At 37.7% G+C, this 15,755-nt stretch overlaps 1 protein-coding gene across 1 annotated transcript in view; it reads right to left on the bottom strand.

The window, feature by feature from the left end:
• ZMAT4 (zinc finger matrin-type 4) overlaps window positions 1-15,755 on the bottom strand; it is a 466,837-nt gene that overhangs the window by 161,926 nt on the left and 289,156 nt on the right. Inside the window, exon 5 of the mRNA XM_060182070.1 lies at window positions 9,820-10,047. Within this exon, the coding sequence (XP_060038053.1) occupies window positions 9,820-10,047 (228 nt within the window). The remainder of the gene's footprint in view (window positions 1-9,819; window positions 10,048-15,755) is intronic.

The raw sequence follows: 15,755 nt of genomic DNA, 5'->3' as shown, positions 1-15,755 counted from the left end.
AAAGGCTGAATGAAGGTGAGCCTGAGGAATTTCTGCTCAAGAAATCTCTTCAGATTCTGATCTTCTTAGTCACAAAGGTTATTACAAAGAACATGAGGAACATCAGAGAAAGAGATAAAAATAAATCACACAGGAAACTTGCAGCATAGGGAAAAAAACAAGACAGCTGAAACAGTAAACAGGATAAAGGCAATCTCTGATTTGTTTGTACATCCCAGACCCCAAGCCCTGAAGAGTCAAGGAGAGTCTTAGGGAAACTGCATTCTACAACTGCATTACACACCCAACTGAGACACAGCCTGACTACAATAGTAAACTGCATGGCAGATTCTAGCAGGAAAGTTTGCTATGAAAATATCTTAGACTGTTAGAGTTAAAAAAAAGTTGATCACAGCTGAGCTTGAACCAATAGTTCAAGGACACAAATGAAAGGGTACCCAACACCACTTTTGTGAACTTGCTCAAGTAGGCTGTCTAGAAAGTGAGCCCTGGACAGGCAGCAGCTGTTGACCCCTGGAGAACATTTGGGGGAGTGAACTAAGGACAGGGCTGAAGAATGAATTCTAGTGCTGCATGTAGCTATGTAAAATCAAGGGATAAAACCTCTCCAGAGAGTGCAGTCTTTGGCCAAGCTTACCCTAGTTCCAGCATTGTACCTAGACTGAATCTTCAGAGAAAAAGAAGTCAGACATACAAATGACACAAAACAGCTCCAATAGCAGTGGGGCAGGTGTAGGTTACAGTCCTGAGTAGGAATCCTCTAAAAGGTGAATCTGTATATGGCATTCCTCTGCACAAACACTAAGTAAGAAGAATGAAAAGATACCCCATGTTACTGGATGAGAATAATTAACACCTTCAAAATGATTATTCTTCCCAGAGCCTTATACAAATTTAATGCAATCTTCATCAAGGGCCCATCTAATTTCTTTTAGAAATAGAACAAAAACTAAAAAAAGTATACAGGGAATCAGAAAATGACTAGAATTACCATAGTGATCTTGAAAAACAAAAGGATAAGATGGAAACAGCACACAAACCAATCTCAAGGTATATCAAAAGATTATTCTAATAAAAACTGCCTGATATTATAACAAAAATAGAGACTATAGAAATAAGCCCTCACACCTGCTGGAATCTGATTTTTTTTTACAAGTGGGCCCAAAATATTAAATGGAGAAAGGAGAAACATTTCAAAAGCTGTGTTGGGAAATTGAGTTGAAAAATGTAGAACAATGAAACTGAACCACTTTATCTCTCTACACACATGTACAACTCCAAACGGATCAAAGATATAGATGTTAAACCTGAAATAATCAAATATTTAGAGAAAAACATTGGCATGATTCTTTTTGGTCTAAGTTATAAAGGCATTTTTTAAATCAAGTCTATTTGCAAGGAAAGCAAAAACCAAACCAATAGGACTACAACAAATTGAAAAGCTTTTGCATGGAAAAAAAAAAAAAAAACACTACCCAAATAGAGATAATTTATGGAATGAGAGATAACCTCTGTATACCACACATCAGACAAAATGTTAATAGCCAAACTATACAAATAACTCTCCAAACTTAGCAACAAAAGAACAAACAACCCATCCAACTTTGGAGAGAGGATATGGACAGAATATTCAGCAAAGAAGTGATCCAAAGGGCCAACAGACAGGAAAAAATAATGCTCAAAGTCAAAGATTATCAGTGAAATACAAATGAGACAATACTGAGATACCACTTTACCCCCTTGAGACTGTAACACATCAGAAAAGATAGTAATACCAAATATCGTAGAGATAGTAATACCAAATATCGCAGCTACATAGCTACATGCTGTGGTTGCAGGGGTAAAGGAACCTTTCTGCATTGCTGGTGAGAATATAAATCGATCTAATACCTGTGGAGAGCAGTTTGGTGAACTCTCAGAAAGCTAGAAATGGACCTACCCTAGATCTGGCAATTTCTCTACTAGGGGTATCCCTAGTAGGGTTAGGGTTAGGGTTGGGTTTGGATTTAATCAATTCAACCCCCTCTAGGTCTCCCTTTGCCACCACGTTCCAGGACTTGAACCCTTCCCACCACAGCAGTCTTTCACTTTGGTGCAATACACTAAACCCAGCCCAAGTTTTGCTTTGTGCTTTCTATTCTTTCAACTTTTAAAATTATTATTAGAATATAATAGGATATACTCTAAGGCAAAAAAAAAACACCTATCCAGAGATATCTATATACATCTATGTTCAGTGTGTCCATACCTGGAAGCAACCTAGGTGTCCAACACTAGATGAGTGGCTGAGAAAGCTGTGGTGTGTATATGCACAATGAAATGCTACTCTGCTATTAAGAATGATCAGGGAGTCGGGCTGTAGCGCAGCGGGTTAAGCGCAGGTGGCGCAAAGCACAAGGACCGGCATAAGGATCCCGGTTCGAGCCCCGGCTCCCCACCTGCAGGGGAGTCACTTCACAGGCGGTGAAGCAGGTCTGCAGGTGTCTCTCTTTCTCTCCTTCTCTCTGTCTTCCCCTCCTGTCTCCATTTCTCTCTGTCCTATCCAACAACGATGACAACAACAATAATAACTACAACAATAAAACAAGGGCAACAAAAGGGAATAAATAACATAAAAAAAAAAATTTAAAAAAAAAAAGAATGATCAAGATGCCTTCTTCACCTCATCTTGAATGGAAGTTGAACAGACTGTATTAAGTGAGAAAAGTCAGACTTTTGGATGACAACATTTGTGGGAAGAACTTCAGAAACAAGAACAAAAAGAGGTAAACAAAGTAAATCTTAGACTAGTTTTGATGTATAGCAGCAAAGCAAAGGATTCTGGCAAGGAGGTTGGGCAGGTGGTGGGGGGAGGTGGTACATGATGACAGAAAAATGATATAATTTGGGGGTGAAGATGTTTTGCAGATCCTTAATATGGTGAGGTAAAAAATTATACCTGTGTGCCAACAACTGTGCCGTTAAGCCATTAACCTCTCATTAAGGAAAAAGAACAAAAAACCCAGAAAATGAATAGCCAAATCACAGAGAAGGAGAAAATATCCATAATGTAGGTATCTAACCGAAGATTTGTAGCACTACTACTATACAGAAACCTCCTATATACTATTCAATACTATAAAGGCAAACAATCAAATAAAGAACAAAATGTAAACAGATATTTTCCCCCAAAAAAAGATATACTAATGTCTGATAAGCACATTTAAAAAGTCTCTGACATCACTATTAACATAGAAATGCAAATTAAAGCCATAATGACATTCTCTTACTCCCACTAGAATGACTAAAAATTTTTAAGTCTGACAAAAATAAATGTGTGGTGAGGATGCAGCTTTGGTGCTGTGCTGAGGATATTTAGCTTTGGGGAGTACAAAATAATGTGACTACTGCTAAGGAAAAAAGGAGTGTTGACAGTTAATTTTAAAATCAGTTAAAACTTCACTCAACTTATGACCTGGAAATTCTACTCCTAGATATGTTTTCTTACAATTTTTTAATTCATGGTTTAATACTGTTTTACCAAATTGTAAAAGTATAGGGCTACAATTCCATACAGTTCCCACCACCAGAGTTCTGTGTCCCCACTGGAATTAACTCCATTGGAAACTGCAGTTGTTTTCCCAAGGTCGCGGATATTGGCTAACTCTATTTAACTATCTATCTATATCCTCCCCCCATTTTTTCAGTGGACCTGTCTCAACCCCCCCCCCAACTAGATAATAATTTGACAAAAAAAAATCTAATGAAGTTTCATTCAAAGTAGCCTCACTAAAAAACAAGAGGAAACCAACAAGGGCAACAAAAAGGAATAAATAAATCCATTTAGAAAAAAAAGAGGAAACAAAATAATTGTAGCATTTTCTTATAGTAGGATGATGGTCAGCACCAAATAAAATAGACTTTACATCTTTTTAGTATATTTTACTTGTATACTATTTACTGGCTAGAGTCAAAATAGAGTCACTTTGTAGCAGTGCTTCACTGCTCATGAATCATCTCCCCCTGCAGGTGGGACTGTGAGCTTGAACTCGGGTCCTTATGGATTGCAATATGTTTGTTCAACCAGATTTCCCACCACAAGGGCCAAATATGATGCATTTCAAAAATAATGCCCTAAGTAAAACAAGTTAGACACACACAAATTACATACATTATGCTCCATTTGCACGAAGTGTTATAACTAGAATAAATAATTGCTGGTAATAAAAAAAAGGGTTTGCCTTGATAGTGTACATGTATCGCTATGCATGTGAGCCTGATCTACATCACACTGAAAGAAGCTTTGGTGCTGTAGTGTTTTTCTCTCTTGCACTCTACCTTAAAAATCATCACTGAAGGGGGGTTAGGTGCACATGGTGCAAAGGGCAAGGATCAGTGTAAGGATGCTGGTCAAACCCCTGACTCCCCACCTGCAGGGGGTGTCGCTTCACAAGTGGTGAAGCAGGTCTGCAGGTGTCTAGCTTTCTCTCCCGCTCTTTGTCTCCCACCCTCTTGATCTCTCTGTCCTATCCAAAAACAACATCAAAAGCAACAATAACAATAACGACAACAAGGGCAACAAAATGGAAAAAAAAAAATGGCCTCCAGGAGTAGTGGATTCTTAGTGCAGGCACTGAGCCCCAGCAGTAACCCTGGAGGCAAATAAATAAGTAAATAAATAAAAATAAAATAAAATAAAATAATCATCACTGAGTGGTAAAGCTCTGCAGAGAACATACCAAAGGGGGTGGGGGAAAGAGAAGGAGGAAGGGGGAGAGAGGAGGAGGAGGAAGAAGAGTAGAGATGGATTGGGGGAGGAAGAACTTGTTTCCTGGAGAGAGGTAAAAGGACTTGCAGATTAGGAAGGGGCAACTGGGGGCATTGTTCGACAAAAATATGTATGTTAATAAGTGTGTGGGTTATATAAGTACCTACACATTGGCAAAACTCACAGAACTATAAGTGTTATCTTTTTCTTTTTTTCTTTTTGTCTCCATATATATCACTGGGGCTTGGTGCCTGCACTGTGAATCCACTGTCATTGGAGGCCAATTTTTCCATTTTTGTTGCCTTTATTGTTGTTATTGCTATTAATGTTGTTGGACAGGCCAGAGAGAAATGGAGAGAGGAGGGGAAGACAGAAAGGGGGAGAGAAAGACACCTGCAGACCTGCTTCACCGCTTGTGAAGTGACCCCCTGCAGATGGGGAGCCAGGGACTGGAACTGGAATCTTTACACTGGTCCTTGTGCTTCACGCCATGTGTGCTTAACCCTTTGTGCTACTGCCCGGCCCTAGAACTATAAATTTTAATGTCTCTGCATTTAATTTTATATAAGGTAAGCATATTTTTAATTATATGAAAAAGTCTAAAAAATCCCTAATAATAATTATCAGTTTCATAAGCTTTTAGAGATATTAATAATCAGAATGCAGGATTTAAGAGCGTTTTGAATTTTGTCTGGCCATTTACTTAGAGTTGAGTGTCTATGGTGTATCTGTCCTTGTTCTAAATATCTTGAACACATCAATGAGAAAAACAGACAAAAATTCCTGTTGATGTGGGAGGGGGTAGTTAAGAGAGAATGAAAATCAGTAAAAGAAGGGGAAGAAAACGGGTAGAGAAAGGCTAGGAAAGGTGTTGGAGTCAGGGTGCATGACAGTGGAAATGGACAGCCAAGTTAGGGTTAAGACTGTTTTGCAGATACCTATCACAGGGAGATAGGAAACTACTCAGGTGACAGCATCTGCAATGTAAACTATTAACCCCACCAACAAAAGTATAATAAAAAAATTAAAAGTCTACTTTAAAAAAAACAAAGGAAATCTAAAATAGTAAGTACATGTGTGGTATTTAAAAAACTAAGAGGAAGGAGTCAGGCGAGGTAACGCAGCAGGTTAAGCGCACGTGGCGCAAGGACCAGCATTAAGAATCTTGGTTCGAGCCCCCAGCTCCCCACCTGTAGGGGAGTCGCTCCATAGGCAGTGAAGTAGGTCTGCAGGTGTCTATCTTTCTCTCCCCCTCTCTGTCTTCCCCTCCTCTCTCCATTTCTCTCTGTCCTATCTAACAATGACTATATGAATAACAACAATAATAACTACAACAACAATAAAAAAGACAACAAGGGTAACAAAAGGGAAAATAAATAAATTAAATTAAAAAAAAAACTAAGAGGTGATAATGGAGAAAGCATGTGATATTGTCATTTTATGTTCCTACCTCTTGGTGCCATTCTTTTTTAAAATTTATTTATTTTCACTTTTGTTGCCCTTGTTTTTTTATTGTTGTAGTTATTATTTTTGTTGTTATTGATGTCTTCATTGTCAGATAGTACAAAGAGAAATGGAGAGAGGAGGGGAAGACAGAGAGGGAGAGAGAAAGATAAACACCTGCAGACCTACTTCACCGCCTGCAGGTGGGGAGCCGGGGGCTTGAACAAGGATCCTTACGCCGATCCTTGTGCTTTGCCACCTGCACTTAACCCACTGCATTACCACCTGGCTCCCTGATGCCATTCTTAAAGTTATGAATATACCAAGATTTACTAGATAGCAGTTTTTGTGTTTACTAATTGATGGTGCATTCCATAAATAAGTGTGTGTGTGTGTGTGTGTGTGTGTGTGTGTCTGTGTGTCTGTGTGTCTGTGTGTGTTAAAAGAGTCCATGTATATTTTTAAAATGTGCTGTGTTTTCATCACTGCTTTATTCCTCAAGCGTTTGCAATATTTAATTCTTGAATAAATATCTATCATGATGTCACCTAGGGTAGGTGAAAAGTTTGGTTTCAAGGACATTGTGTTCAATGCTAATCACATTTCACATATTACTGAGTCACAGTCACATTGAGTTGTCAAATTAAAGAGCAGTCCCTTTTGTCTTCTGTATAAAAGAAAAGCTACTCAAATGTTACAGAATTCTGACGCCCAAGCCATTAAAATATGGTTGTACATAAAAGATGCAGAACTGATAATTCAAAATAGAAAAGAGGAATGTGCTCTAGGAATAATTCTTCTCAAAGTCATAATATCTGGCACACAACATAAATAAAACCCTACTTTTCTCCTTCAGTGCCCTGCTGTGAAGAGTCACTAAGAAAACTTATCTGCTAGCAACAGCAAGTTATGGGCAGGAACTCAGCTATAAGGAAGAACTTTCTGGATTTTTTTCTTTTAAGCAAGACACCAACTGAGAACATAACAAATCCTCCAAAAGCAATATTACTGATAATTGAAAATCTTTTGCAATGAATTATGGAATATACTGAAATATCAAGCCCTGTGCATATATATGTATATGAACAGTTACAAATATATATACACACACACACATATATATATACACACACTGCTATACAACATAAAAAAGAATGCTTGAATGTTTACTTTTATTTGTTGTTTTTAATTATATGTCTTGGAAAAATAAGTTTCTAGTCAAGCTTTCTGAATATACTAATGAGCCTCCAATCTTAGATTAACACTGTATTATAGAGTTTTTCCATGATAACAAGTACAACTTCTCTGTCCCTACTTCTTTTTTTAAAAAAAGATTTTATTTATTTATTAATGATGAAAATAAGAGGAGAGAAAGAACCAGACATCACTCTGGTAACATGTGCTGCTGGGTATAGAACTCAGGACCTCATATTTGAGAGTCCAATGCTTTATCCACTGCACCACCTCTTAGACCACTCTGCTCTACTTCTTTGCTGTACATGTATGGTGTTGCTAACATGCACTCCTTTCTTCACCTGCTGAAATGCTACTCAAATTTCTAGTTTCAACCCATCCAAAAGTGGCTTGACACTGATCTCACCTCACACAGCATGACTGTGTGTTCAACTTATTTGGGGCTGGAATTGTACCAGGTCATTTTATGGATATAGCTATCCATCATGGGAGTTCACTGCCAGGTGAGGGTGTGGAGAATCATCATTCTTGCACAAAGAAACAACACAAAGAGGAAAGTGGAAATGCCTCAGCAGGCAAGGCAAGGTGAAAGACTCCCAAGCATGCAACTCCAGGCTCAATCACCATCGTTACTCTCTTAAAATATATCAACAGGAGGCCGGGTGGTAGTGCCACGGGTTACGTGCATATTAAGCACATGTGGCACAAAGCACAAGGACCAGCCTAAGGTTTCTGGTTCCAGCCTCAGACTCCCCACCTTCAGGAGCATAGCTTCAGAAGCAGTGAAGTAGGTCTGCAGGTATCTATCTTTCTCTCTCCCTCTCTGTATTCCCGTCCTCTCTCAATTTCTCTCTGTCCTGTCCAACAACAATGATGGCAATAAAAACAATAATAACAACAATGATAAACAACAAGAGCAACAAAAGGAAAAATAGCCTCCAGGAGCAATGAATTTGTAGTGCAGGCATCAAGCCCCAGCCATGACCCTGGGAGGCAAAAAAAAAAGAAAAAGAAAAAAATCAATGAAAATTGCTAATAAAAAAAATTACATGCAGAACCCAGTTTAAAGTCAAGGTTGCATTCTCAAAATTGATTGGTAGGTTTTATGATCACAGATGGAAAGACAAGTTTAATGACTTTGGCCAAGTCATAAAAACTTCTTTAAACCACACAACATCTGTGGTATAGTATCAGTAGTACCATTCTGAAGAAATGCTCATCTGGAATATATGTATATATGTATATATTTTTTAACCAGGTATGGTAGACAGTGCAGTTCAGTTATTAGCATCAAGTTGATTACAGATGCTTGGGTGGTCAAGAAATGCTAAGAGAGTTACCGATGATGAAATTGTGGTATGTGGCTTCTTAAGGAATCCACACAACTGACCCTCACCTGGGCTGTAGCTTCCAAGTTTCTGTTCAGTATCTCTGGTAAAGAAATCTTACATTAACATCAAATGCTACATGATTTTTGTCAGTGGGCCAACACACATATAGGTGGAGGGCAGATACTGACTTTCTAGACATACCATTTAGCCTCTCCCAAGACATTTCTTTTAAAGGGCCTTTGGCTTACTCAAAGCCAGTAAATAGAGTCAACATATCACTTGGTTTTAACTGTAATTATAAAAAATTACAAATATGGACTGCCAAGAAAACTCACCTGGGTAATACATTGCTTTATCATGTACACCACCCACCCAGGTTTTGAGCCTATTTCCCACTGCACTGAAGGAAATTAAGGTTCTGTGCTGTCTTTTTTTTTTTTTCCCTGTCTCTCTATCTCTTTATTTCTATCTGAAAATGTTAACCTGGGGCAGTGAAGCCTCAGAAATAACCAAAAACAAACAAACAAAACCAAAACATTAAAATAACCAAGTGCTACGTGGCCTTTTTATTATTATCTCATCATCTATAATTAGGGAGAAAATTTAAAGATACAGCAGAAGGAAAAAAAAAAACATCCTGTAGGTGGTTTTCATCTGAAAAGCAGTTAAAAATATGAAATAGCAGGGACCAGGTAGTGGCACACCTGGTTCTGTGCACATGTTACAATGGCTCAAGGACCCCAGGTTTGAGCCCTCGTCCCCACCTGTAGGAGGAAAGCTTCACGAGTGGTGAAGCAGTGTTGAAGGTGTCTCTCTCCTTCTCTATAATCCCTTTCCTTCACAATTTCCGGTTGTCTCTATCCAATAAATAAATAAAGATAATGAAAAATTAATTATGAGATAGCAAACTCTTTGGAACAAAGGTTACTGCAATTATTAAGCTAGTTTTCTACTCATTTCCTTTTTATCCTACATTCTGCATAAGCCTATATGTGTTCTTAGTAATTAAAAGCAGTAAGAAGAATCATTTCAGCTTTGTGAAAACACAGTCAGTCTTCTCTGAAAGCCCAGGGCTGTGGCAGAAACAGGACGAGTCTCGCTTACCTCTTAGTTCCCCCATATCCAGCGTGGTCCCCAGTTGTTCTAATAGAGCAACTCTTGCTGCATTCTTTTTGTGTTTTTTGCCATCATAATGCTGCTGGGCCATCAGGGGATTATTAAACCATGCTGCACAAAGTCCACAGTATCTGTCTGAATCTCTTCTTTGATAGGGAGAAGTGACCACTGGGGCAGTGTCCACCCTTGCAGGCTTCAAGGAGGTCAGGGGGGCTGCTGTGAAGGAAAACAACCAATGAGAACCACAAGCTAGGTTAATCCAATACTGAGTACTCTCACCCCCAATATCTGAAGATGGAAGAGTCTTGAATCCATGATGATGGAAAAAGACCCAGGTTGGGGGAGTGTTCTATGCACACGCATTACCAGAAGCAAAGAAACTGTACCTATTTTTGTCAATAATTGTACCATAAACATTAGCCACCAATAAGATTATTTTTAAAAAGTAAGAATTTATTGAGAGCAGTAAAACGATATTGCTTTCTAAAGAAGGGATATAAGAAACTTTTCTAAGGGAGTTGGGCTGTAGAGCAGCAGGTTAAGCGCAGGTGGCGCAAAGCGCAAGGACCGGTGTAAAGGATCCTGGTTTGAGCCCTGGCTCCCCACCTGCAGGGGAATCACTTTACAGGCAGTGAAGCAGGTCTGCAGGTGTCTATCTTTCTCTCTCCCTCTCTGTCTCCCCCCTCCTCTCTCAATTTCTTTCTGTCCTATCCATCAATGATGACATCAATAACAACAATAATAATAACTACAACAACAAAACAACAAGGGCAACAAAAGGGAATAAATAAATAAAATAAAAAAGAAACTTTTCTAATTTATTAAGGTAAGCATTTGGATATTATGTTATAATTTTTAATAAGATTTATTGGTATAATTCTATGGTACTTCATAGGCATGTGATCAGGTGAAACATTTTGTTGTTGTTGCCCTTGTTGTTTTATTGTTGCAGTTACTGTTGATATTGCTATCTTTCTTGAATAGGACAGAAATGGAGAGAGGACAGGAAGACAGAGAGGGGGAGAGAAAGATAGACATCTGCTTCACCACTTGTGAAGTGACCCCCCTGTAGGTGGGGAGCCAGGGGCTGGAACCAGGATCCTATGTTTTGTGCCCCGTGCGTTTAACCCACTGTGCTACCACCTGACTCCCGATATTATTTTTTATCAGAGAATTTAGGAGACCATCCCCTGAGGAAAGAGATATTTTCAAAAATAGTCTTAAAGAGGACCAGGGAGTGTCACACCTGGTAGAGCAAATGTGATGCCATACCTAAGGATGTAGGTTCAAAACCCACATCACCTAAATGAGGAAAGCTTCACAAGCAGTGAAGCAGCACTGCAGGTATCTCTCTTTATCTATCTATCTATCTATCTATCTATCTATCTATCTATCTATCATCTATCTATCTATATCTATCTATCTACCAATCTATCATCTGTGTATCTATCTATCTTAATTTATATCTATCCTAATAAATAAATGAATAAGATATTAAAATAGAAATACCTTGTAGAAGTAAAGGAGTGATCTATGATCAAAATGAACACATAACTTGAAGAAAGCATGGAATAAAAATTATTTTGAGGGGGCCCGGTGGTGGCACACCTGGTTAAGCACACACATTACAATGTTCAAGGACCCAGGTTCAATCCTCTGATCCTCAACTGCAGGGAGAATGTTTCACAAGTGGTGAAACTGGGTTGCAGGAGTTTCTCTTTTTCCCTCTATACCTCCTTCTCTCTCAATTTCTCTCTGTTTTTGCCCAATAATAAACATATAATTATATTAAAAAAGAGAGGACTGATGACCCCACAAAAATATTTTCAATGAATGAATTAGACATTTATGTGCTATGAATGGAAATAATGAATAAACATAAGATCAGCCCAAGTAATAGACACAGATCTTTCACTGACAGTCTTCTGCCAATTGACGAAACCATGCTAATTTTATTGTTAGCTACTTTTGCTAATCGTGATGAGTTATTTTCAACCTATATCTGCTAAAATTGATGTGAAAGTGTAATATTTTCATAAGATAAAATACAATGATTATAGAGCAGATGTTGCTTCTTTAAGCTGAAGAGGCATGTATCACTGTTTTGAGATTGCACAGTTCCAACTATTAATTTAACACATTCCATTGTGAGCTTATGCTATTTTTGGTCCAAGGGGGAAGTAAGACCTAGCTTTAATGCATTTACTAAGAGAAAGTATAAATAACTTTCTAATGAATTACAACACACAAGCTGTTTTTACCCTTCCAATAACTGACTCAGATTAGTGTCCGATCCCAGATGATGGGCTGCAGAGTTTCCAAATGATTTATTGAAGGAGGAATTTCTAGTTAATAATGTCAAGACTCCAAGCCAAATCCTTAATTTCCAAAATCAATGTTGCTTTCAACATCCCTAACATTTTCTTTCATGCATCTAAGTTAGCAAGGGGATTTTTCCCTCTAAAACTCTGTTATTTTTGAAATATTCAAGACAATTTAATTTACGGGAGATTTGAATATTTTGAAAAACATAAATAAATGTAAATTTTCACATAATCCATTAGTCACAATTAGGTATAAATAGCATTTCAACTTATTCTTTGCCTGTATTATGTGAAATATACTTGGCCTACCCAGGAAAACAAGTATCATTCTTGTGTGTTTATTTATTTGGTTTTTTTTTTTTTTGAAAACTTAAAATATAAAAAAGTCTTAGTAAAAAGTTATAGAGACAAGTTCTATCTTCACTCCAAAAGTAATTTTGGTTTATAATTCCAAAGGGAGGAGTCATAAGGGGGCAGTGACCAGAGGGCTCTGAGCCCCAGTACCACTTTTGTGGCGAGGAAACTTTGTTTTTAATTCCATCACTGAAAAGGAAGAGAGTCTGGAGAACACCTGAGGAAGTCAGGTGCTATTTCCTTTATCTGAAAAGGCATAGCAAAAAAAGGACACCTGGAAGTTGTAATAGATGTAGGTGTGGCTTAGGAAGGATGTGAAGGTGAGGTCTTAGAAGTAAATGAAAATGGGCATTAGCTTCCACATGAGATTGTCCATCTTAGCCCAAATGACTCAAGGGCTTCTCTGGTGAATGCTTTTTCATTTCCCTGATTAAAAATTTAAAATGTCTGGGAGTCGGGCTGTAGCGCAGCGGGTTAAGCGCAGGTGGCGCAAAGCGCGAGGACCGGCATAAGGATCCCGGTTCGAACCCCGGCTCCCCACCTGCAGGGGAGTCGCTTCACAAGTGGTGAAGCAGGTCTGCAGGTGTCTATCTTTCTCTCCTCCTCTCTGTCTTCCCCTCCTCTCTCCATTTCTCTCTGTCCTATCCAACAACGACAACAACAATAAAACAATAAGGGCAACAAAAGGGAATAAATAAATTAAATAAAAATTGTAAAAAAAAATGTAAAATAAAATAAAAATAAAAATTTAAAATGTCAAGGGAAAAAATCTATGAGACTACTTAGGGAAAAGTGGAGAAAGCCTTTAATGGTGGAATAAAAGTCACTCATTGGAGTCATATAAGCACAAAAAAAAACAAAAAAGAATAAATAATTCATGGGATATATTTGACTAGTACTCAACAGTTACAAAAGACCATAATATTTCCTTAAAGACAAAATGGGTGAAACTGGTAGTGATTACGCTTAGTGAAGTAAGTGAGGAAGTAAGGTAAGGCACTATAGGATAATTTCACTAGTGGAATATAAAGAAATGAAATACATAAACTTAATATATATATATATATATATATATATATATATATATATATATATATATATATAAATTCAGTCTATTATCTTGGGAAATATGTTTGTTACCATTGAAGGGATTGGGACAAAGAACTTTGGTGGTGTGTATGGTATGTAATTTTACCCCTGTTATCTTGTAAATTAAATAATATATGTATGTATATTTCATTTAATCATCTACCCAAGTTTCCTTTCTTTCTTTCCTTCCTTCTTCATTTTCTTTCTTTCTTTTTCTCTCCCTTTCTTTCTTTCTTTCTTTCTTTCTCTCTTTTGCCTCCAGTCACTGGGGCTCACTGCCAGCACTATGAATCCACTACTCCTGACAGACTATTTGAATTATATGAAACTATATGAATATTTGTAGCTTTTAATAGCATTTCCAAATGATAGTGGAATGATACTGCATGGCTGCTGAGCTAGGACAGTCTGCACTTAGCATTATTTTCACATGGTGATTTATCACTAAACCAGGCAAATAGGTTTTTAAAGTACAGTATTTCTCTATGTCCCTATAGAAATAACACTATTAACTTTGATCCAAGGCAGATAATCTTTCCCTATAAGATGATATCTCTGGGTAGAGGAGAAAATACTTTCTCAAGTTAATAGCACGGTACAAGCATCTTGAATTAAAATATTACATAGAATTTATTTCTGTCAGCTGTTTAGCCTAAAAAGTGAAAAACCAAATATGTAAGTAGTAGAATATTTAATATTTTTTTCTTTTATTGATCCATTTCATTAGATAGGACAGAGAAATTGAGAGAGGGTGGAAACAGAGAGAGAGGGAGTGGAAGATAGACACCTGCAGACCTGCTTCACTGCTTGTGAAGTGGATCTCCTACAGGTGGGGATCAGGGACTCGAAACTGGGTCCTCACACTTGGTAGCATGTGCGCTTAAGCAGGTTTACCACCACCCGGTCCTACTAAATATTCTACTACTAACACATATGGCTTTTCACTTTTTAGGCTAAACAGCTGACAGAAATAAATTCTATGTAATATTTTAATTCAAGATGCTTGTACCGTGCTATTAACTTGAGAAAGTATTTTCTCCTCTACCCAGAGATATCATCATATAGGGAAAGATTATCTACCTTGGATCAAAGTGAATAGTGTTATTTCTATAGGGACATAGAGAAATACTGTATCTTAAAAACCTATTTGCCTGGTTTAGTGATAAATCACCATGTGAAAATAATGCTAAGTTCAGACTGTCCTAGCTCAGTAGCCATGCAGTATCATTCCACTATCATTTGGAAATGCTACTAAAAGCTACAAATATTCATTTGACCTGTATATGACAGAACATTTCTATAATAAAATGGATCTTGTTTACTAAGTTCCCTGCACCTTTATTAATTTCTGAAGACTTATAGCCATGAGTTGGTTTTGATGACAATGGAAAGCATATCAAACATCTGCACAGAAGCATAATATTCTGTATCCAAAGGTCCTTCCCCCCCAAAAAAAATACATTTGACCCTAGGTGCTTTGAACAAAAAAGCATAGATCTGTAACCAATTCAGAGTACCAAATTATATAGATCAACGTATTCTAATACTTGAGAGGGCTGAAATAAGCCTGTGAATAACAACTGTATATAAGAACCACCTGACACAGGAACAATTTTCCATAACCATTTTAGTGTCCTGCAAACATGTTTCTCTAACAGGCTTCTTGTAGCTATATGTAGACTGTGGGATAAGTTTCCTTAATAACATTCTAAAGTAGTATATTTTTCTGCCTTATATGTGTTTCTCTCTGGCAAAATTACCATAGTTGATCTTAGAACAAAGTCTTCCCTAAGCATCTTGTATGTGCCTCCATCCAAATACTTCCTCACTCTGCAGTGTAACATGACACACTCTGGATGAGTTTTGGGTCTAGACTCTAGCATGGTGAAAGGCTTTTAGTGTATATTCCATCCCATTTGCTGAATTCACGACTGTGATCTGATAATACGAGCTTCTTCTTCTCAATTGTGTCATTTAAACATTGTGTAGCAAGGTGAAGTATTAGACCATCTTTTTAAAATTTATTTCTGATGGAGACAGATATTGAGAGGGAAGGAGGGATAAAGAAGGAGATAGAGAGATACTTACAGAACTGTTTCTCCACTTTTGGAGCCTGCTCATACAAAAAACAACTGAGGACCGGGGAGTTGACCCAGG

The sequence above is a fragment of the Erinaceus europaeus genome, chromosome 2, assembly GCF_950295315.1.
Source record: "Erinaceus europaeus chromosome 2, mEriEur2.1, whole genome shotgun sequence".
Lineage (NCBI taxonomy): Eukaryota > Metazoa > Chordata > Mammalia > Eulipotyphla > Erinaceidae > Erinaceus > Erinaceus europaeus.
Note: the sequence above shows the minus strand (reverse complement) of the source record. Positions and strands in the feature narration are given on the sequence as shown.